The 24,606-nt window shown below is 49.3% G+C and overlaps 1 protein-coding gene across 1 annotated transcript in view; it reads left to right on the forward strand.

Moving 5' to 3' along the window:
* Positions 1-24,606, forward strand: part of LOC129694054 (collagen alpha-1(XXIV) chain-like) — a 173,158-nt gene that overhangs the window by 61,223 nt on the left and 87,329 nt on the right. The window contains exons 11-17 of the mRNA XM_055630779.1: positions 1,067-1,285; positions 1,387-1,729; positions 10,944-10,998; positions 12,337-12,438; positions 13,840-13,912; positions 19,908-19,961; positions 20,056-20,100. Of these exons, the coding sequence (XP_055486754.1) occupies positions 1,067-1,285; positions 1,387-1,729; positions 10,944-10,998; positions 12,337-12,438; positions 13,840-13,912; positions 19,908-19,961; positions 20,056-20,100 (891 nt within the window). The remainder of the gene's footprint in view (positions 1-1,066; positions 1,286-1,386; positions 1,730-10,943; positions 10,999-12,336; positions 12,439-13,839; positions 13,913-19,907; positions 19,962-20,055; positions 20,101-24,606) is intronic.

Here is a 24,606-nt window from a genome sequence, read left to right on the forward strand (position 1 = left end):
CTGATGCCTGAGCTGTTATCAGTTGAGTTTATTGTCCCGTGTACCGAGGTACAGTGAAAAGCTTGTGTTGCGTGCTAACCAGTCAGCGGAAAGACAATACATGATTACAATCGAGCCGTCCACAGTGTACAGATACAGGATAAAGGGAATAACGTTTAGTGCAAGGTGAAGCCAGCAAAGTCCGATCAAGGATAGTCCAAGGGTCACCAATGATGTAGATGGGAGGTCAGGACCGCTCTCTAGTTGGTGAGAGGACGGTTCAGTTGCCTGTTAACAGCCGGGAAGAAACTGTCCCTGAATCTGGAGGTGTGCGTTGGTTTTCACACTTCTGTACCTCTTGCCCGATGGGAGAGGGGAGAAGAGGGAGTGACCGGGGTGAGACTGGTCCTTGATGATGCTGCTGGCCTTGCCGAGGCAGCGTGAGGTGTAGATGGGGGCGATGGAAGGGAGGTTGGTTTGTGTGATGGTCTGGGCTGCGTCGACAAGTCTCTGTGATTTCTTGCGGGTCTTGGACGGAGCTGTTCCCAAACCGTGCTGGGATGCATCAGTGAAAGACGTATTCACAGACATTTTCAATCTCTCCCTTTCCCAGTGTATTATCCCCACCTGTTTTAAACGGTCCACCATAGTCCCTGTCCCCAAAAACCCCCCCAACCCAGCTGTTTAAATGACTACCGCCCCATAGCCCTGACCTCCACAGTAATGAAGTGTTTTGAGAAACTCATCAAAACTTTCATTCCCTCCTCCCTACCCACCACCCTGGATCCACTACAATTTGCATACCGCCCCAATAGATCCACTGACAATGCCATAGCCCACCTACTCCACACCACTATCACCCACCTGGACACTGGGAAAGGGGCTTATGTTAGACTGCTGTTCATAGATTACAGCTCAGCGTTTAACACCATAGACCCCTTATAGCTGGCCTCCAAATTGTACAACCTCCACTTGTGCCCATCCCTGTGCAAGTGGATCCACAATTTCCTGACCGGCAGACCACAGGTGGTGCGTGTGGGCCATCACATGTCATCCTCCCTCACCCTCAACACTGGGGCCCCCCCAGGGCTGTGTGCTGAGCCCTCTGCTGTATTCTCTCTACACCCACGACTGCAAGGCCATCTCAGACTCTAACATCATAGTCAAGTTTGCCGATGACACAGCAGTGGTAGGCCTAATCTCAAACAATGATGAGGCAGCCTACCGCTCTGAAACCATCCGCCTGGCAAACTGGTGTAGGGAGAATAACCTGGAGCTGAACACCTCCAAGACCAAGGAGCTCATAGTGAGTGGACTTCTCCAGGAAGCAGCAGAGGAGCTTCCTCCCCCTCAGCATAAACGGGGCCCAGGTGGAGAGGGTGGAGAGCTTTCATCCACATCTCCCAGGACCTGACATGGTCACACCACCTCAGCAGCCTGGTAAAGAAGGCCAACCAGCGTCTTTACCATCTCAGACGGCTGAGGGACTTCAAGCTCCCCCTCAGGGTGCTCAAGAACTTCTACACCCATACTGTGGAGAGCATCCTGAGTGGGAGCATCATCACCTGGAGGGGGAGCACCACCGAGAGGGACCAACTGGCTCTGAGGAGGGTGCTTCGCTCAGCTGAGTGGACCATCCAAACCACCCCTCCCAACCTGCAGGACATCTACACCAAGCGCTGCAGTCCAAGAACCAGGACCACACTCACCCCAACAACAGACTGTTTTCCCTGCTGCCCTCAGGGAAACGGTACCGGCTGCTCAGGGCCAACACGGAGAGAATGAGGAGGAGTTTCGTTCCCCAGGCCATGGGACTGCTGAACGAGGACTGAGTGTTGCCACCAGCACCAAAACCCCCACCCCGCCCCGCCTCGCCCCGCCCCACCACCATCAAACACACACACATGGGACTGAACTGGATGGAACATGCTGTCATCACAGGTGTTCCACGGCACTTGTCACTTTGCTTGTAACAGCACTACTTGTTATGTGGTATATTTATGGGGTATGTGTTACATGTGGGTAATGTTTAATGTGGGTTATGTGGCATCTATGGGGTACATATTGGGGAACCATGGACAACTGGACAGGCAGTTAAGCATTTCACTACTGGTTATACCTGTATAATTGAGTATGTGACCAATAAACATTAAATTGAATTGGCTGTTTGTAACTGCTCGCTCTCTCTCTCTCTCTCTCTCTCTCTCTCTCTCTCTCTCTCCGCAGGGGTTTATAGGACCCCCAGGTGTGGGCGGACCCCCTGGCCCAGAAGGTAAAAAGGTAAAACGTTTTCCTAATACGAGCTTTTGCGAGACTGTGTGTCGGTCCCTGTGTGTTAGGTCCAGTCACTGTACAAATGTTGAATGCTGTAATTAACACCGAACGTGGAACATAGTACAGCACAGGAACAGGCCCTTCAGCCCACAATGTCCGTGCCGAACATGACGCCAAGTTAAACTGATCTCCTCTGCCTGCATGTGATCCGTTTCCCTCCGTTCCCTGCATATCCACGTACCTATCTACAAGCCTCTTAAACACCACTATCGTATCTGCCTCCACCGCCATGTTCCTGCCCCGCACATCTCCTTTAAACTTTCCCCCTCTCACCTTAATGTTATTCCCTCTAGTGTTGGTCAGTTCTACCCTTGGAGAAAGGCTGCGACTATCTACCCTCTCTGTGTCTCTCCCCATTTTATAACCTTCTACCAAGTCTCCCCTCAGCTTCTGAGGCAAATACAAATTCAAACAGGCCAATTAAACACACAGACGTTGTGATAGGAACAATGAGAGGCCCTTCAGCCCATCAACCTGCATGAATGAACTCCACAATTGTTCATCCCTGCCTGGCGAAAAAATAAAATGGGGAAGGCTGCTCAACCGTGGCTGACGAGGGAAGTCAAGGATAGTGTTAAATCCAAGGAAGAGGCACATAAATTGGCCAGAGGAAGCAGCAAACCAGAGGACTGGGAGACATTTTGAACTCAACAGAGGAGGACAAAGGGGGTAATTAAGAGGGGGGGGGGGGAAGCATGAAAGGAAGCATGCGGGGAATACAACAACTGAGTGTAAAACCTTATTTAGATTTAGGGTCTTGGTGAGACCACACCTGGAGTATTGCGTACAGTTTTGGTCTCCAAATCTGAGGAAGGACATTATTGCCATAGAGGGAGTGCAGAGAAGGTTCACCAGACTGATTCCTGGGATGTCAGGACTGTCTTATGAAGAAAGACTGGATAGACTTGGTTTATACTCTCTAGAATTTAGGAGATTGAGAGGGGATCTTATAGAAACGTACAAAATTCTTAAGGGGTTGGACAGGCTAGATGCAGGAAGATTGTTCCCGATGTTGGGGAAGTCCAGGACAAGGGGTCACAGCTTAAGGATAAGGGGGGAATCCTTTAAAACTGAGATAAGAAGAACTTTTTTCACACAGAGAGTGGTGAATCTCTGGAACTCTCTGCCACAGAGGGTAGTTGAGGCCAGTTCATTGGCTATATTTAAGAGGGAGTTAGACGTGGCCCTTGTGGCCAAGGGGATGAGAGGGTATGGAGAGAAGGCAGGTACAGGATACTGAGTTGGATGATCAGCCATGATCATATTGAATGGCGGTGCAGGCTCGAAGGGCCGAATGGCCTCCTCCTGCACCTAATTTCTATGTTTCTATATGTATAAAGTAAAAGATTAGTGAAGACAAATGTAGGTCCCTCACAGTCAGAGACAGGTGAATGTATAATGTGAAAACAAGGAAATGGCAGAACCGTTAAACAAGTACTTTGGTTCTGTCTTCACTAAGGAAGACACAAACAATCTCCCAGAAATACTAGGGGACCGAGGATCTAGTGGGAGGGAGGAACTGATGGGAATCCACATTAGTCAGGAAATGGTGTTAGGTAAACCGTTGGGACTGAAGGCAGATATTGCTATTGAGGGAGTGCAGCGTAGGTTTACCAGGGTAATTCCCGGGATGGCGGGACTGATATATGATGAAAGAATGGGCCAACTGGGCTTGTATTCACTGGAATTTAGAAGGATGAGAGGGAATCTTAGAGTAACATATAAAATTCTTGAGGGATTGGACGGGCTAAATGCAGGAAACATGTTCCCGATGTTGGGGAGGTCCAGAACCAGGGGACACAGTTTAAGAATAAGGGGTAGACCATTTAGAACTGAGATGAGGAAAAACTTTTTCACCCAGAGAGTTGTGAATCTGTGGAATTCTCTGCCACAGAAGGCAGTGGAGGCTGATTCACTGGATGTTTTCAAGAGAGAGTTAGATTTAGCTCTGAGGGCTAACGGAATCAAGGGATATGGGGAGAAAGCAGGAACGGGGTACTGATTATGGATGATCAGCCATGATCATGTTAAGGGGCCGAATGGCCTACTCCTGCACCTATTTTTCTATGTTTTTAAGAAGGAACTGCAAATGCTGCAGGTCCAACATCAAGGAGGCACACACACACACACACACACACACACACACACACACACACACACACACACACACACACACACACACACACACACACACACACACACACACACACACACACACACACACACACACACACACACACACACACACACACACACACACACACACACACACACACACACACACACACACACACACACGACACACACACACACACACACACACACACACACACACACACACACACACACACACACACACACACACACACACACACACACACACACACACACACACACACACACACACACACACACACACACACACACACACACACACACACACACACACACACACACACACACACACACACACACACACACACACACACACACACACACACACACACACACACACACACACACACACACACACACACACACACACACACACACACACACACACACACACACACACACACACACACACACACACACACACACACACACACACACACACACACACACATTCCCCCCTCATTGGCCAGATGCAACCCTCTCCAACACTCACTCACTGTAAATCTTTGCTTTTGGTGCTGAGAACCTTTTCAGTTCCGAAGTTAACGCCACCAATATTTCAATTGAGTTTAGATTAGAGACACAGCGTGTAAACAGGCCCTTCGGCCCACAAAGTCTGTGCTCACCAGCGATCCCCACACACTAGTTCTATCCCACACAATAGGGACAATTCACTTCTTGTGTGGGAGGAAACCGGAGCACCCGGAGAAAACCCACGCAGGTTACGGGGTGAGCGTACAAACTCCTTACAGACAGCGCCAGCTCTACCCGCTGCACCACTGTGGATGGCACAGGGTGTGGATCCAAATCCAGTGGGCATTCGTGGCTGCGGGCCTTCCATTGCTACGGGCTCGGAGGTCGGAGCGAGTGTGTTTCTGCGAGCGTGAGTCTTGATTGAAAGCTTGCCGCGGGAACTGCGCTTCATATTGTCCCCAGCTGCCAGGTCTGGAAGCTTTGTGTCTGTTTGAAACCTGCCGTGTCTGATGTGGAAACGTTCCCTCCTTAGGGCATTCTTGGTCCCAGAGGAATGAAAGGTCCCAAGGGGAGGATGGTAAGTCCAGTTAATAACTTTCAAGCATTGTTCCTTAGTCCTGTATCTGTACACTGTGGACGGCTCGATTGTTATCATGTATTGTCTTTCCACTGACTGGTTAGCACACAACACAAGCTTTTCTCTGTACCTCAGTACACGGGACAATAAACTACACTGTATGCTGTATGTGGGTCTCTGTGTGGACAGCTCGATTGTAATCATGTGTTGTCTTTTTCCGCACACAACAAATAGCGTTTCACTGTTCCCGTGACAATAAGCTAAACCAACGTTACAGAGGTAGACAAAAATGCCGGAGAAACTCAGCGGGTGAGGCAGCATCTATGGAGCGAAGGAAATAGGCAACGTTTCGGGTCGAAACCCTTCTTCAGACTAATGTGAGGGTGTGGAGGGGGGGGGGGGGGGGGGGGAAGAAAGGAAGAGGTGGAGACAGTGGGCTGAGGGAGAGCTGAGAAGGGGAGGAGAAAGTAAGGACTACCTGAAATTAGAGAAGTCAATGTTCATACCGCTGGGGTGTAAACTGCCCAAGCAAAATATGAGGTGCTGCTCCTCCAATTTGCGGTGGTCCTCACTCTGGCCATGGAGGAGGCCCAGGACAGAGAGGTCGGATTCGGAATGGGAGGGGGAGTTGAAGTGCTGAGCCACCGGGAGATCAGGTTGGTTATTGCGAACTGAGCGGAGGTGTTCGGCGAAGCAATCGCCAAGCCTACGCTTGGTCTCACCGATGTAGAGCAGCCGACATATACAGCAGCGGATGCAAACTAACGTTACAGAGGCTGCCCGTTGCTGTGCAGTGATGTGACTTGTGTGGGGCATTGATAAGTGATAGCCAGACATCACCTTTGACCCAACTTTGGATCAAGGACAATGCTTTCAAGAGAGAGCTAGATAGAGCTCTTAAAGATAGCGGATTCAGGGGATATGGGGAGAAGGCAGGAACGGGGTACTGATTGGGGATGATCAGCCGTGATCACATTGAATGGCGGTGCTGGCTCAAAGGACCGAATGGCCTACTCCTGCACCTATTGTCTATTGTCTATTCTCCAGTAGGGTGACCAAGCCTGAACCCAATACTCCACGACGCCCTCTACAGATGTCACATAACCTTGCTTTCCCTCTCTCTCTCCATCCCCTCCCCTATCCCAGTTCTCCCACCAGTCTTACTGTCTCCGACTACGTTCTATCTCTGTCCCGCCCACTTACCCTGACATCAGTCTGAAGAAGGGTCTCCACCCGAAACATTGCCCACTCCTGCTCTCCAGAGATGCTGCCTGTCCAGCATTTTGTGTCTACCTTCAACAGACAATAGGTGCAGGAGTAGGCCATTCGGCCCTTCGAGCTAGCACCGCCATTCAATGCGATCATGGCTGATCATCCCCAATCAGTACCCCTTTCCTGCCTTCTCCCCATATCCCCTGACTCCGCTATCTTTAAGAGCCCTATCTAGCTCTCTCTTGAAAGCATCCAGAGAACCGGCCTCCACCACCCTCTGAGGCAGAGAATTCCACAGACTCGCCACTCTCTGTGAGAAAAAGTGTTTCCTCGTCTCCGTTCTAAATGGCCCCTTATCCCTTATTCTTAAGCATTCATAGAAACATAGAAACATAGAAATTAGGTGCAGGAGTAGGCCATTCGGCCCTTCGAGCCTGCACCGCCATTCAATATGATCATGGCTGATCATCCAACTCAGTATCCCGTACCTGCCTTCTCTCCATACCCCCTGATCCCCTTGGCCACAAGGGCCACATCTAACTCCCTCTTAAATATAGCCAATGAACTGGCCTCGACTACCCTCTCTGGCAGAGAGTTCCAGAGATTCACCACTCTCTGTGTGTGAAAAAAGTTCTTCTCATCTCGGTTTTAAAGGATTTCCCCCTTATCCTTAAGCTGTGACCCCTTGTCCTGGACTTCGATTTAAACCAGCATCTGCAGGTCCTTCCTACATTTGCAGGCCCAACTCCTTTTCTCGGTTCCTTAAGTGTTAAAGGGCAGCGTGCCAAAAGCCTTCTTCACCATCCTATCCACTTTGGGGAACTGGGTACCTGCACACTAGATCCCTCTGTTGTACACTCACCCCAATGCCCTGCCATTCACTGTGAAGGTCCTGTGACAATTAGTGCAATCCCCGCACTTGTCAGAGGGAGTTTCTTGCATGAGTCACGGTGATTCCCCTCTCTGGGTCATATCGGAAAAAAATAATTTCATACAAAGAGAACAAACATGTGCACCCACGCTGTAAGTTCAAAGTCTCGCCTTTCGATGAAACAAATCCTTTCACGATTCATTCAGGAGGTGTGGGCCGTGCTTGGAAAGACATCTATCGCCAAGCCCTCAGTATGGGGACCACCACCCTCATGGAATGGTCACAGCATAGAAGGCCATTCGGCCCATTGTGTCCTCATTGGCTCTCTGCCACTGCAAGCTCTAGTTCCACCCAGCCAAGAGTCAAGAGTGTTTTATTGTCATGTGTCCAGAAACGGAACAATGACATCCTTTCTTGCAGCAGCACAACACAATATGTAAAGATAGTACTCGGCAAAACCTAGAATAAACTACAACGAAGTTGAATCTGAAGAAGGGTCTTGACGCGAAACGTCGCCCATTCCTTGTCTCCAGAGACACTGCCTGCCCCACTGAGTTACTCCAGTACTATGTGTCTACCAGTGGGCAAATGCTGGCAAGTGGGACTAAGCCAGTTGTCTCGGGCTCTGGTGAGACCACATCTGGAGTATTGTGTACAGTTTTGGTCTCCTAATTTGAGGAAGGACATCCTTGTGATTGAGGCAGTGCAGCGTAGGTTCACGTGATTGATCCCTGGAATGGCGGGACTGTCATATGAGGAAAGATTGAAAAGACTAGGCTTGTATCCACTGGAGTTTAGAAGGATGAGGGGGAATCTTATAGAAACATATAAAACTATAAAAGGACTGGACCAAGCTAGATGCAGGAAAAATGTTCCCAATGTTGGGCGAGTCCAGAACCAGGGGCCACAGTCTTAGAATAAAGGGGAGGTCATTTAAAACTGAGGTGAGAAAAAACGTTTTTACCCAGAGAGTTGTGAATTTGTGGAATTCCCTGCCACAGAGGGCAGTGGAGGCCAAGTCACTGGATGGATTTAAGAGAGAGTAAGATAGAGCTCTAGGGGCTAGTGGAGTCAAAGGATATGGGGAGAAGGCAGGCACGGGTTATTGATTGGGGCCGATCAGCCATGATCACAATGAATGGCGGTGCTGGTTCGAAGGGCCGAATGGCCTCTTCCTGCACCTATTTTCTATGTTAATATGCCAGGTCGGCATGGATGAGGCCGGAGGTGACAAAAGGGTGTCGGGTAAGGTGTCACTTGATGCCACTTTAACCGTTCCCTCTCGGCCATGAGCAGAGCTAGACTCCATCTGTTGCACAGTTACTGAGGATTGATTATTCCCACATGTTGGAACAATCTGTAAATACTTCACGTCAGTGTTGCCCACAACACTGCGGCCACACTCTGCCTTCTACACTCTGATACTTCCCCCTTGCTCTACCTATTGTAGCATGCTCATGCGTCTGAGGGTTTAGTGTAGTTTTGTTTAGAGATAGTATGGAAACAGGCCCTTCGGCCCACCGAGTCTACGCCGACCAGCCATCACCCAGCTCACTAGCAGCACCACGGTGCCACAGCGGTAGAGTTGCTGCCTTACAGCTAATGCAGCGCCAGAGACCTGGCATCCATCCCGACTACGGGTGCTGTCTGTACGGAGTTTGCACGTTCTCTCCATGACCTGCGTGGGTTTTCTCCGGGCGCTCCGGTTTCCTCCCACACTCCAAAGACTTGCAGGTTTGTAGGTTAATTGGCTTGGTGAACGTAGAAATTGTCCTTAGTGGGTGTAGGATAGAGTTAATGTGCAGGGGATCGCTGGTCGGCACGGACTCGGTGGGCCGAAGGGCCTGTTTCCGTGCTGCATCTATCAACTAATATCCCACACACTAGGGATGATTTATCATTTTACCGAAGCCAATGAACCTACAAACATGCACGTCTTTGGAGTGTGGGAGGAAACCGGAGCGCCCGGAGAAAACCCACGCAGGTCACGGGGAGAACGTGCAAACTCCGTACAGACAGCACCCGTAGTCAGGATGGAACCCGGGTCTCTGGCGCTGTGAGGCAGCAGCTCTACCCGCTGCACCACTGTGCTGGCCCAGAGATGAGGAGGGGTGAAATATAACGCTGGGAGAAGGGATATGGGGGGAGAGGACAGGTGGAGGGGAAAGATGGAGGGACTGGGGGTGGGAGGTGGTGGGGAAATGTGTACGTATTGGTCTGGGGTGGGGGCAGGGGAAAGAGTATTGGGGACGGGGGGGGGGGGGGGGGATGGGGGGGGGGGGGTTATTACTGGAGATTGGTGAATCCTTTGTCCATACTGCTGGGTTGAAAGCTACTCAAGGGGGATATGAGGAGCTGATCCTCGATACAGATCATCTGAATCTCTACGTCGGTGAGACCATGCGTAGGCTTGGCGATCACTTCGGCCAACACCTCCGTCGATTCGCAATAACCAACCTGATCTCCCGGTGGCTCAGTACTTCAACTCCCCCTCCCATTCCCAATCTGACCTTTCCGTCCTGGGCCTCCTCCATAGCCAGAGTGAGGACCACTGTAAATTGGAGGAGCAGCACCTCATATTTCGTTGGGTAGTTTACACCCCAGCGGTATGAACATTGACTTCTCCAATTTCAGGTAGTCCCTGCTTTCTCCCTCCTTCCCCTCCCCTTCCCAGCTCTCCCACAGCCCACTGTCTCCACCTCTCCCTTTCTTCTTCCTGCCCCCACCCTCACATCAGTCTGAAGAAGGGTCTCGACCTGAAATGTCACCATTTTCTTCGCTCCATAGATGCTGCCTCACCCACTGAGTTTCTCCAGCATTTTTGTCAACCTGAATGCACTGGTTGCAGTCGGTCAGGGCTGCAGTTGCCTGGGCAGCCACAAGGAGGCGAGAAATGTCACGATCTCCCTTTAACCATTCCAACCCAACACCACCAGAGAGTTACTGAACTGACCAAACACTGGCGGTTATTCCCACAGGGTCCATGTTGTCACCTCTATTGACACTGCCCTCTATCGCACTCTGTCTACACTCTATATTCTCCACTCTGTGAGTTACAGAGTGATCCAAAAACGGGAAAGCAGACTTTATCTAACCTGGCCCATTGGGAAAGGGGGATGATGCAGCGAGACCTGGGTACGCTGGTACCATATCCATTGAAGGTAGGCATGCAGGTGCAGCAGTCCAAAAGAAAGCTAATGGTATGTTGCAATATTGCAAAAGGATTTGAGTATCCAGCAGGGAGGTTCTACTGCAGTTGTACAGGGTCTTGGTGAGTTACACCTCAGTATTGCGTATTAAATTTTCCCCCTCCAAATCTAGGAAACATTATTGCCATAGAGGGAGTGCATGACGGTCCCCAACTGATTCCTGGGATGTCAGGACTGTCTTATACCCGAAAGACTGGATAGACTTGGTTTTATACTCTCTAGAAGAATTTAATTTAAATTCCTGATTATAGAAACTTACAAAATTCTTATAACTGGGACAGGCTAGATGCAGGAAGATTGTTCCCAATGTTAGGGAAGTCCAGGACAAGGGGTCACAGCTTAAGGATAAGGGGGAAATCCTTTAAAACCGAGATGAGAAGAACTTTTTTCACACAGGGAGTGGTGAATCTCTGGAACTCTCTGCCACAGAGGGTAGTTGAGGCCAGTTCATTGGCTATATTTAAGAGGGAGTTAGATGAGGCCCTTGTGGCTAAGGGGATCAGGGGGTATGGAGAGAAGGCAGGTACGGGATACTGAGTTGGATGATCAGCCATAATCATATTGAATGGCGGTGCAGGTTCGAAGGGCCGAATGGCCTACTCCTGCACCTAATTTCTATGTTTCTATGTTTCTATGAAATAGTGCGGAAACAGGCCCTTTGGCCAACCTGCCCACACCGGCCAACATGCCCCAACCTAGCCCCACCTGCCTACGCTTGGCCCATATCCCTCCAAACCTGTCCTATCCATGCACCTGTCCAAATGTCTCTTAAAAGTTGCAATAGTCTCAGCCTCAACTACCTCCTCCAGCAGCTTGTTCCATACATCCATTATAAAGTTACCCCTCAGGTTCCTATTAAATCTTTCCCCCTTCACTATAAACTTATGTCCTTTGGTTCATGATTCCCCAACTCTGGGCAAGAGAACCTGTGCGTCTACCCGATCTATTCCTCTCATGGTTTTATACACCTCTAGAAGAATTTAATTTAAATTCCTGATTTCTGTCAAACGATCCCTTTATAACTATGGAGCCTGGAACTGTGTCCGGTTTTCCCGGTGTGGGATATAGGGATGGGAAGTGTGAAGTGTGAGGGATATGGGGACAGGAAGTGTGAGAGATATGGGGACAGGAAGTGTGAGGGACATGGGGACAGGAAGTGTGAAGTGTGAGAGATATGGGGACAGGAAGTGTGAAGTGTGAGAGATATGGGGACAGGAAGTGTGTGATATGGGGACAGGAAGTGTGAAGTGTGGGATATGGGGACAGGAAGTGTGAAGTGTGGGATATGGGGACAGGAAGTGTGAAGTGTGGGATATGGGGACAGGAAGTGTGAAGTGTGGGGTATGGGGACAGGAAGTGTGAAGTGTGGGGTATGGGGACAGGAAGTGTGAGAGGAAGTGTGAAGTGTGGGATATGGGGACAGGAAGTGTGAAGTGTGGGGTAAGGCGTTGTTTAAGTATTGCACAGTTTAACGCAACAAACGTGCATTTTGATTCTGAGTGCAGCAGTGACCTTGGTGACCTCTTCACTAACGTATTTATTCACCTCACCAGGGATATCCGGGTTCAGGTGGAGCTCGAGGACCTCCTGGTGCTGACGGCATTCCGGTGAGTTTCACCCCTTCACTGCTCTGATTGCTCTGCTCTGGGTCAGGGCCCACTGCCCTTCAGGGGAAAGGTGGGAATGAGTGGCAGAGGTCAGGGTCATCGGGCTGGGGTGGTGATCCCAGCTAAACTCCCCGAGGCTCAGCAAACTGGAGAGGTAGCGACTCACTGGTGTTACACCATTCAAGTTACAGAGTGCTGGAGTAACTCAGCAGGTGGTGGGGATGATCAGCCATGATCACATTGAATGGCGGTGCTGGCTCGAAGGGCTGAATGGCCTCATCCTGCCCCTATTGTCTATTGTCTATTGGGTCAGGCAGCATCCTTGGACAACATGCATTGGTGACGTTTCAGTCGGGACCTCCACCCATCTCACGATCAGTCTGAAGAAAGGTCCTGACCGAAACGCCACCTATCCATGTTCCCCACAGATGCTGCCTGACCCGCTGAGTTACTCCAGCACTCTGTGAAACGTCACCTATCCATGTTCTCCACAGATGCTGCCTGACCCGTTGAGTTACTGCAGCACTCTGTGTCTGGAGCTAAGTAAATAGGCAGCGCATTTGCACCGTTCCTACTTCTGCTGCTGGCAACGTTGGGCAGGTGTCAACACCCCTACGGGTTTTCGGCCCGAAACGTTGCCCCATTTCCTCAGCTCCACAGATGCCCAGACCTGAGTTACTCCACACTCAGGTACCAGAACACCTATCCAGGTTCTCCACCCATGCTGCCTGACCCATGAGTTACTCCAGCACTCTGTGTCTTATTTTGTAAACCAGCGCCTGCAGTTCCTTGTTTCTGCTGCTGTAAGAGGTGGGCAGGTGTCAGACACCCCTGTGTGACTCTGATCTTCGTTCCCCCACCCCTCACCCTCACAACCCCAGAGCTGAGCCTCCACATTCAGGTACCAGAACACAGAAACAGGCCCTTCAGCCCATCGAGTCGGTGTTGACCATCAACCACCCTTCGACACTGATCCCATCAGCAGCCCCCACAGTCCACCCCTCACCCACACACCGGGGGGCAATTTACAGCGGCCCATTAACCCCACAAGGCTTTGGGATGTGGGAGGAAAACCGGAGCACCCGGGGGAAACCACGGGGTCACAGGGAGGACGTGCAAACTCCACACAGACAGCGGCAGAGGTCAGGATGGAAGCTGGGTCTCTGGCGCTGAGAGGGTGTGGCACCGGGCCCACACTGGGGGTCGACCTACGAACCGACGTGTCCCCTCCCCCCCCCCCGTCCACCTGGGAGCTCCCTGTCACATCCACAGCGAGAGGTTCCAGCCAAAGGAGCTTCAACAGGTAGGGGCATGCGTACCTGCCCACAGGTGAGCACTCTGTCATGTGCCGGCTACTCAGGTGTGCGAGATCTGATGTGAAATTCCACTCTCTGTTTTCAGGGCAAAGTTGGCGGTGTTGGACAACTTGGATTCCCCGGCCTCCGGGTATGTAGAGTTCAGAGTTCACACGGTCGTATGTCACAGGACCAGAATTAGGCCATTCGGCCCATCCAGTCAATTCCGCCATTCAATCATGGCACATATTTCGCTCAGGTAGTTTACACCCCAGTGGTATGAACATTGCCTTCTCCAAGTTCAGGTAGTCCCTGCTTTCTCCCTCCTTCCCCTCCCCTTCTCAGCTTTCCCACAGCCCACTGTCTCTGCCTCTTCCTTTCTTCTTCCCGCTCCCCCCACCCCCACATCAGTCCGAAGAATGGTCTCGACCCGAAACGTCACCTATTCCTTCGCTCCATAGATGCTGCCTCACCCGCCGAGTTTCTCGGCATTTTTTGTCTACCTTCGATTTTTCCAGCATCTGCAGTTCCTTCTTAAACATTCAGTTGCGGCTGATCTATCTCTCCCTCTCAACCCCATTCTCCTGCCTTCTCCCCATAACTGCTGACACCCGCACTAATCAAGAACCTGCTGTTGCTGGCCTTGATTTGTCCTTTTGCAAACCTTTCATTCATTTGTTCTTTGCACCTTTTCATACGTTTAGTTTCCCTCTCCCCTGATTCTCAGTCTGATGGATCTTGAACCCGAAACGTCACCTATCCATGTTCTCCACAGATGCTGCCTGACTCGCTGAGTTACTTCAGCACTCTGTGAAACGTCACCTATCCATGTTCTCCACAGATGCTGCCTGACTCGCTGAGTTACTCCAGCACTCTGTGTCTATCATCAGTGTAAACCAGCATCTGCAGTTCCTTCCTACACAAGAACCTGTCAAACTCCACATTAAATATATCCACTGACTTGGCCTCCGCAGTCGTCTGTGACAATGAATTCCACAGATTCACCACCCTCTGACTAAAGAAATTCCTCCTCACCATCTTTCTAAGAGGCACCATTTTAGGTTAAAGCTCCACAGATGCTGCCTGACTCGCTGTTTGGCACTCCAGCCTTTGTGTATAGCATCTGCGTTAAGGCCAGCAGGTCTGCAGTTCCCTCCTACTTGAATCAATGCTGTCAAACTCCTGGTGAATGTGCTGCCACTGACTGCTGGGAGAAGGGAGTCGTCCAACAATAAGACCCCACGATCCACACCCTCCTGACTAAATAATAGATAGATAGCCATTTTATTGTCATTCATCTTTCGAAGTCTGAACGAAATTGCAGCAGTCATACATTTTCCAAATAAAACCAGTCGGAGTTTGGCAAGGCCACACAGTTTATAGCCCCTGCGGTCTCCTCCCCTTGAGGTGAAGGGAGATGGGCTTAGGTTCTTGAATCAATGCGGTCTTCTCCCTCTGTGAATGTGGGCGCCAGGCCCCCCCCCCCCCCCTCTCCCTGGGCGATGTAAGACAGTCCCGTGGCTCATCCACAACTTCCCGGGGTGGCAAAGCCAGCAGATAGAGTGGTGAAGATGACCGATGGTGTGCTTGCCTTCACTGAGTGTAAGAGTCAGGAAGTCAAGGTGCAGCCTTATATAGCTTTGGTTAGGCAGCATCCTGTAGTTTAATTTACAGATATAGTGCGGAAATATTGCTTTAACTTAACATTATGTATGGCATGGCCATTGTGGGCTGAAGGGCCTGTTTCTGTGCTGTACTTTCCATGTTCCAAGGCAGATTACTATCTGAATGGTGTCAAGTTGGGAAAAGGGGACGTACAACGGGATCTGGGGGTCCCTGTTCATCAGTCACTGAAAGTAAGCATGCAGGTACAGCAGGCAGTGGAGAAAGCCAATGGCATGTTGGCCTTCACAACAAGAGGAGTATAGGAGCAAAGAGGTCCTTCTGCAGTTGTACAGAGATCTAGTGAGACCACACCTGGAGTATTGTGTGCAGTTTAGTGCAGCGTAGGTTCAGGAGGTTAATTCCCGGGATGGCGGGACTGTCGTATGTTGAGAGAATGGAGCGACTGGGCTTGTATACACTGGAGTTTAGAAGGATGAGAGGGTCTCTTATTGAAACATTATTAAACAATAGCAAGATTATTGAGGGATTGGACACATTAGAGGCAGGAAACAGGTTCCCCATGTTGGGGGAGTCCAGAACCAGGGGCCACAGTTTAAGAATAAGTGAGGCCATTTAGAACGGAGTTGAGGAAATTATTTTTCACCCAGAGAGTTGTGAATCTGTGGAATTCCCTGCCTCATAAGGCAGTGATGGCTGGTTCTCTGGATGTATTCAAGATAGATAGAGCTCTTAAAGATAGCAGAGTCAAGGGATATGGGGAGTGGCAGTGCTGGCTAGAAGGGCCGAATGGCCCACTCCTACTATTGACTATTGTCTATTGTTCTATGAATACAGATAAAACCTAGTTAGCGTGTCCTTGCCAGGACAATCTATCAGTCCATGAATTAGTGTCACAGAGTCACAACTGAGTCGATGTTAGTTCTTTTCTCCTGACTCAGTCTGAAGCATGATATCGACCTGACACCTCACCTATTCCTTTTCTCCAGAGATGCTGCCTGACCCGCTGAGTTACTCCAGCATTTTGTGTCTATATATAGCTCTAATCATCCCATTCATAAATCTCGGCGGCTTGACGAACATTGAATAAAAAACTTCCTGCCAAAGTCCTTTCTGCGCCTGTAGTTTCCGATTATTGCTCTCCAGTTGATGAGCAACTTAGAATGCAAGTGTCAGGATTGGCTTGTAAATCCTTGGCCCCCAGTCTGCTGGGTCCATCCCAGATGTGCCATTCTTGCAGCTGTTCTGGAGACCAGCTCAGCTCTCTGTGTTACTGCTGGGACTATCGCCAGCTAGCTCATGGTCTGTGAAGTACGCCTATTAAGGCAGGAATCTCAAACACAGCTGCTGGAAGAGTCACTCGGAATCGTTGAGTGGTTGTACACAGAAGGCGTCTGTCTGGTGGTGTTGTCCATCGTGCAGGGTGTCAGGACATCAGCTTCCTCCCCCCCCCTCTCGCCATGGTCCATTTTCTCACGTTGACACCTTTCCTTCATAAGTTCATAAGTGCTAGGAGCGGAATTAGGCCATTCGGCCCATCACGTCTACTCCGCCATTCAATCATGGCGGATCTATCTCTCCCTCCTAACCCCATTCTCCTGCCTTCTCCCCATAACCCCTGACACCCGCACTAATCAAGAATCTATCTATCTCTGCCTTAAATATATCCACTGACTTGTGGCCTCCACAGCCGTCTGTGGCAAAGAATTCCACAGATTCACCACCCTCTGACTGAAGATATTCCTCCTCATCTCCTTCCTAAAGGAACATCCTTTAATTCTGAGGCTGTGCCCTCTGGTCCTAGACTCTCCCACTAGTGGAAACATCCTCTCCACATCCACTCTATCCAGGCCTTTCACTATTCGGTACGTTTCAATGAGATTCTCAGTGAAATATCCGAGGATTGGCATCCCTGCTGCAGTGATCGACGTGCCGGCTCTTGGGAAGTGGCATCTGCAAGGCTCACGAGGGGTTTCAGGGAACAAGCCCGGGTTTCTCAGAATCCGCTCTGGATGAACCATTGTGTCGCAGGAGGACATGATGAACCGCAGATGCTGGAATCTGGTCCAGGAAAAGCTCAACTTACCTCAACCTTGGAGCCAAAATTCCTTGATACCAGCAACTATTTCCGTAAATATCCTGCTCTCTTCACCCCTAATATTATTTATAAATTGCAGCAACTGACATATCCTTTATCCAGTTTCATCAAAAGCTCCCCGCTTGTGGAATCTTTTATAATCGGGTCAATGTCACCCAATAACGACACACAGTGCTGGAGTAACTCAGCGGGTCAGGCAGCATCTGTGGAGAATATCTGTAATTCAAGAGAGTTTATTGTCATGTGTCCCTGATAGGACAATGACATTTTTGCTTTGCTTCAGCACAACAGAATATAGTCGGCATGAATACAGAACAGATCAGTGTGTCCATATACCATTATATAAATATATACACACATGAATAAATAAACTGATAAAGTGTAAATAAACAGATAATGGTCTATTAATGTTCAGAGTTTTGTTAGAGTTGAGTTTAATAGCCTGATGTCTGTGGGGAAGCAGCTGTTCCTGAACCTGGATGTTGCAGATTTCAGGCTCCTGTACCTTCAAGTCAAGTCAAGTCAAGTTTATTTGTCACATACACATACGAGATGTGCAGTGAAATGAAAGTGGCAATGCTCGCGGACTTTTGTGCAAAAATGTCCTGAAGGTAGCAGGGAGATGAGTGAGTGGCCAGGATGGTGTGGGTCCTCGATGATGCTGCCAGCCTTTTTGAGGCAGCTACTGCGATAGATCCCCTCGATGGTAGGGAGGTCAGAGCCGATGATGGACTGGGACCAAGCCATGATAGGAAAGGATTGGAGGGATATGGGTCAAACGCATATGGGACTAGTTTAGGTTGGACATTGTGGTTGGCAGGGGAAAGTTGGGTAGAAATGCCTCTATAGTATCTGTATGACTCTAAGCCAGGCTGGTTAGAGTCACAGAGTGATACACCAAGGAAACAGGCCCTTCGGCCCAACTTGCCCACACCGACCAACATGTCCCATCTACATGGGATTTTTCACACAGAGAGCGGTGAATCTCTGGAACTCTCTGCCACAGAGGGTAGTTGAGGCCAGTTCATTGGCTATATTTAAGAGGGAGTTAGATGTGGCCCTTGTGGCTAAAAGGATCAGGGGGTATGGAGAGAAGGCAGGTACGGGATACTGAGTTGGATGATCAGCCATGATCATATTGAATGGTGGTGCAGGCTCGAAGGCACCTATTTTCTATGTTTCTGTGTTTACACTAGTCCCACCTGCCTGCGTTTGGCCCATATCCTTCCAAACCTGTCCTATCCATGTACCTGTCTAACTATTTCTTAAACGTTGGGATCGTACCAGCCTCAACTACCTCTCCCGGCAGCTCGTTTCCTACACCCACCACCCTCTGTGTAAAAAGAGTTACCCCCCAGGTACATATTAAATCTTTCCCCCCTCACCTTAAACCGATGTCCTCTGGTTCTTGATTGCACCTCTCCGGGTAAAGGACTCTGTGCGTCTACCCGATGTATTCCCCTCATGGTTTGATACAACTCTATAAAATCAGCCCTCATCCTTCGGCACTACCAGGAATAAGGGCAGCTCAGTGGCGCAGCGGTAGAGTGCTGCCTTGTAGCACTTACAGCGCCAGAGACCCGGGTCTGTACGGAGTTTGTACGTTCTCCCCGTGACCTGCGTGGGTTTTCTCTGAGATCTTCGGTTTCCCCCCACACTCCAAAGGTGTGCAGATTTATAGACAATAGGCAATAGGTGCAGGAGTAGGCCATTCGGCCCTTTGAGCCAGCACGGCCATTCAATGTGATCACGGCTGATCATCCACAATCAGTACCCCGTTCCTGCCTTCTCCCCATATCCCCTGACTCTGGTATTTTTAAGAGCCCTATCTAGCTCTCTCTTGAAAGCATCCAGAGAACCTGCCTCCACTGCCCTCTGAGTCAGAGAATTCCACAGACTCACCACTCTTTGTGAGAAAAAGTGATTCCTCATCTCCGTTCTAAATGGCTTACCCCTTATTCTTAAACTCTGGCCCCTGGTTCTGGACTCCCCCAACATCGGGAACATGTTTCCTGCCTCTAGCGTGTCCAATCCCTTAACAATCTTATATGTTTCAATGAGATACCCTCTCATTCTTCTCATCCTTTGTAGGTTAATTGGCTTGACATACGTGTAAATTGTCCTTAGTGTGTGTAGGGTGGTGATAGTGTGCGGGGATCGCTGGTCGGTACAGACTCGGTGGGCCGAAGGGCCTGTTTCATATTTGAGTGGGAGTTAGATGTAGCCCTTGTAGCTAAAGGGATCAGGGGGTATGGAGAGAAGGCAGGTACAGGATACTGAGTTGGATGATCAGCCATGATCATATTGAATGGCGGTGCAGGCTCGAAGGGGCCTAATGGCCTACTCCTGCACCTAATTTGCACCTGTTTCTATGTTTCTGTGCTGTATCTCTAAACTAAACGGTGCTTGGAGACATGAACAAGTTGTCACTGTTCCCTCCTCTTCCCATACAGGGTGCAGTGGGCCTGCCGGGATTAGCGGGCCTCCCAGGAATACCAGGACCTCAGGTAGACTTCTTGTGCTGATGTGGGAAGGATGATTGTTGTGGCGTTGAGCGGACATTACGATGCCTCTCACCCTCTGTTCCAATTCTCTCTGCAGGGTCTGGTAGGCAACGTGGGCCAGCCTGGATTGAAAGGTGATAAGGTGATCTAAATATTGCTCCTTTTTCATTTCTTATCAGTAAGGAAACAGTTACTCCCGTCTCAGGATTTGTGTTGTCCTAAACAGTGATGATCTGATACTAAGTTCAAAACGTTCTCATGTCATAGGAGCAGCAGTGGGCCAATCGGCCCATCAAGCCTACTCCGCCATTCATTCACGGCCGATCTATCTCTCCCTCCTATCCCCATTCTCCTGCCTTCTCCCCACAAGTCAAGTCAAGTCAAGTCAAGTTTATTTGTCACATACACATACGAGATGTGCAGTGAAATGAAAGTGGCAATGCTCGCGGACTTTTGTGCAAAAGACAAACAACAAAACAACCAAACAAATTATAAACACAATCATAACACACATATTCTTTTACATAATAAATAATGGAAGGAGAAACATTCTGTAGAGTTAGTCCCTGGTGAGATAGGCTGATATAACCCCTGACACCCGCACTAATCAAGAACCTGTCAATCTCTGCCTTAAAAATATCCATTGACTTGGCCTCCACAGATTCACCACCCTCTGACTGGAGAAATTCCTCCTCATCTCCTTCCTAAAGGAACGCCCTTTTATTCTGGCGCTGTCTGATCATCATGGAGGGAGGCTCTTTGGCCCATCCAGTCTATGCTATCTCCAAGCGAGGCAATCACATTTGGCTCCTCATGTCGCCAATGTAATCTCTCCACTCACATCCATCAGCTCCCCATTGTCTATTAGTAGACGTTTATTTGTCACATCTGCAACAGCGCAGTGGAATTGATTTTGCATCTATTATGAATGAATACATTATTGTCACACGTGACCGGTCTCAGTCAACCTCCTTACCCGCGTACCCAGCGTCTGCAACAGCCGGCCATTTTGTGTCCCGGGGGCGCCTCCTACTGCTGACAATAGACAATAGGTGCAGGAGTAGGCCATTCGGCCTTCGAGCCAGCACCGCCATTCAATGTGATCATGGTACAAAGATTTACGAGGATGTTGCCAGGACTAGAGGGTGTGAGCTACAGGGAGAGGTTGAGTAGGCTGGGTCTCTATTCCATGGAGCGCAGGAGGATGAGGGGAGATCTTATAGAGGTGTACAAAATCATGAGAGGAATAGATCGGGTAGATGCACAGAGTCTCTTGCCCAGAGTAGGGGAATCGAGGACCAGAGGACACAGGTTCAAGGTGAAGGGGAAAAGATTTAATAGGAATCTGAGGGGCAACTTTCCCACACAGAGGGCGGTGGGTGTATGGAACAAGCTGCCGGAAAAGATAGTTGAGGCTGGGACTACCCCAATGTTTAAGAAACAGTTAGACAGGTACATGGATAGGACAGGTTTGGAGGGATATGGACCAAGCGCAGGCAGGTGGGACTAGTGTAGCTGGGACATTGTTGGCCGGTGTGGGTGAGTTGGGCTGAAGGGCCTGTTTCCACACTGTATCCCTCTGTGCCTCTATTTGAAGGCATTGTTATCTCTACCAGATCGTGGGACCTGTGTGTGTGAGGAATTATTAGTAACCAACAAAGCATGTGAAGCCAGAAGGGCCAAGAGGAATATTGAATTCAATGCCAAATCAGGTTCAGATAAGGAAAGAAAGAGGAGATTAAAGTATGGAACACATTAATATAAAACAAAAACATTCATTCACACTTTTGACATGCTAGCAGAATACAGTGTGGAAACAGGCCCTTCGGCCCAAATCCTCCTGCGCTCCATGGAATAGAGTCCCAGCCTACTCAACCTCCCCCTGTAGCTCAGACCCTCTAGTCCTGGCAACATCCTCGTAAATCTTCTCTGAACCCTTTCAAGCTTGACAATATAGTTCTTATAACACGGTGCCCAGAACTGAACACATTATTCTAAATGCGGTCTCACCATCTGATACAACTGCAACGATGACCTCCCAACTTCTAGACTCAATACTCTGACTGATGAAGGCCAAAGTGCCAAAATCCTTTTTGACCACCTTATCTACCTGCGACTCGACCTTCATGGAACCATGCACCTGTACTACTAGATCCCTCTGCTCTACAACACTACCCAGAGGCCGACCATTCACTGTGTAGGTCCTGCCCTTGTTCGACGTCCCAAAATGCAACACCTCACACTTCTCTGTATTAAATTCCATCAACCATTCCTCAGCCCACCTGGCCAATCGGTCCAGATCCTGCTGCAATCGTTCACAACCATCTTCACTATCTGCAAAACCACTCACTCTTGTATCATCATCAAATGTGCTGATCTTGCCCTGTATGTTCTCATCCAAATTACTGATGTAGATGACAAACAGTAACGGGCCCAGCACTGAACCCTGAGGCACACCACTAGTCACAGGCCTCCAGTCCGAGAAGCAACCTTCCACCATCACCCTCTGCTTTCTTCCATGTAGCCAATTTGCTATCCATTCAGCTATTTTTCCTTGGATCCCATGGGATCCAACCTTCCAGAGCAGCCTACCATGCGGAACCTTGTCGAACACCTTACTGAAGTCCATGTATAAATCATGTGTATTGATAAAAGGAATGAGTAGAGGGAGAGGTGGGCTGGGCTGGGCTGGACTGGAATGGATGAGTCCTAATATTGTGTTAGGTTTAGGGGGGGTATTTCTTACAATCAGTTTAGTGTATTGTCACGTGTATCGAGGTACAGTGAAAAGCTTTTGTTGCGTGCTAACCAGTCAGCGGCAAGACAATACATGATTACAATCGAACCATGATAAGAGAATAACGTTTAGTGCAAGGTAAAGCCAGCAAAGTCTGATCAAGGATAGTCCGAGGGTCACCAATAAGGTAGATGGGAGGTCAGGACCGCTCTCTAGTTGGTGAGAGGACGGTTCAGTTGCCTGATAACAGCCGGGAAGAAACTGTTCCTGAATCTGGAGGTGTGCGTTGGTTTTCACACTTCTGTACCTCTTGCCCGATGGGAGAAGAGGTAGTGACCGGGGTGAGACTGGTCCGTGATGATGCTGCTGGCCTTGCCGGGGCAGCGTGAGGTGTAGATGGGGGCGATGGAAGGGAGGTTGGATTGTGTGATGGTCTGGGCTGCGTCCACAATTCAGTGACCAAGCCATTTGTGAGTGAGGACAGTGTAACTGTGCTGCAGGTTTGGAGTTTTGTCAGGAGTGTTTAATTATCATATGCACCAACAAATGCAACAATGACATTCTTATTTGCTGCGGCTATAACTGCAATGAGGCATAGATACACTTATAATAATCTATAATACAATAAGCAGAATACAAGCTAGCCATAACAGTGCAAAACTGAAGTGGGCAGTGCAACCTCAGACACAGTCCACAGAAGACCACAGTTGCTGAGGTTATTGCTGTGCAGTGTTCAACAGCCTGATGTTGTTGGGAAGAAGCTGTTCCTGAACCTAGAGGTCACGGTTTTCAGGCTCCTGTACCTTCTTCCCCATGGTATTTTCAAACCAGGAAGTGCCAGAGAGAATATTGAAATCCATGTGAAATGCAGTCCAGAAAGTGAAACAAAGACAGGGACAGAATGAGAGAAACAATTAACTGCAGATACTGGAATCTGGAGTAAAACACAATGTGCTGGAGGAACAAAGGCAGGAGAATGGGCAGATGACTCTTCTTCAAGTTGATGGAATTTGGTGGGGGGTAATCTGGAATAGAGGGGTGGGGAGGGCAAAGACAGGCAGGCGATAGGTGGATACAGATAGATTGGTGAAACAAAATAAATGGACTGTTTGAGCAATTGAACTATTTAAAGATTGAAGAAATAAGGAAAGACCAGGTGGGATGTCTGGGATTATGACAGTACTGTTGTACTATTGCAATTATTGAGTGCGGGTGGGAGAGGTTACGGGGAGAAGGGAGGAGAATAGGGTTGAGAGGGATAGATAGATTGGCCAGGATTGAATGGAAGAGTGGACTCGATGGGCTGAATGGCCTAATTCTTCTCCTAGGAAGTATGAACTTCTGAACCTATTGTACCTGTGTTTGACTTGATTATATTAATGTACATGTATAGTATTATTTGATGTAGTCTAGTTTAACGTAGAGATACAGCGTTGAAGCAGAAGCTTTGCCCCACCGAGTCCACACCGACCACAGTCACCCCGTACACTATTTCTATTCTGCACATTAGGTACAATTTACAGAAGCCAATTAACCTACAAACTTGTACGTCTTTGTGATGTGGGAGGATCCGACTGTGAGGGGAGTTCTACCACTGTGCCAGCCTATCTGGTTAGACAGCATGCAGAACAAAGCTTTTCACTGTACCTCGGTACACATGTCAGTAACAGGGTCATGACAGGATGAACTGTGAAGAGGATGCTATGAGATTGCAGGGTGACTTGGGCAGGTTGGGGGAGTGGGCAGATGCATGGCAGATGAAGTTTAATGCCGATCAACGTGAGGTTATCCACTTTGGTAGCAAAAACAGGAAGGTAGATTATTATATCTGAATGGTGTCAAGTTGGGAAAAGGGGAGGTACAACGGGATCTGGGGGTCCTTGTTCATCAGTCACTGAAAGTAAGCATGCA

This window comes from Leucoraja erinacea, unplaced genomic scaffold (genome assembly GCF_028641065.1).
Source record: "Leucoraja erinacea ecotype New England unplaced genomic scaffold, Leri_hhj_1 Leri_52S, whole genome shotgun sequence".
NCBI lineage: Eukaryota > Metazoa > Chordata > Chondrichthyes > Rajiformes > Rajidae > Leucoraja > Leucoraja erinaceus.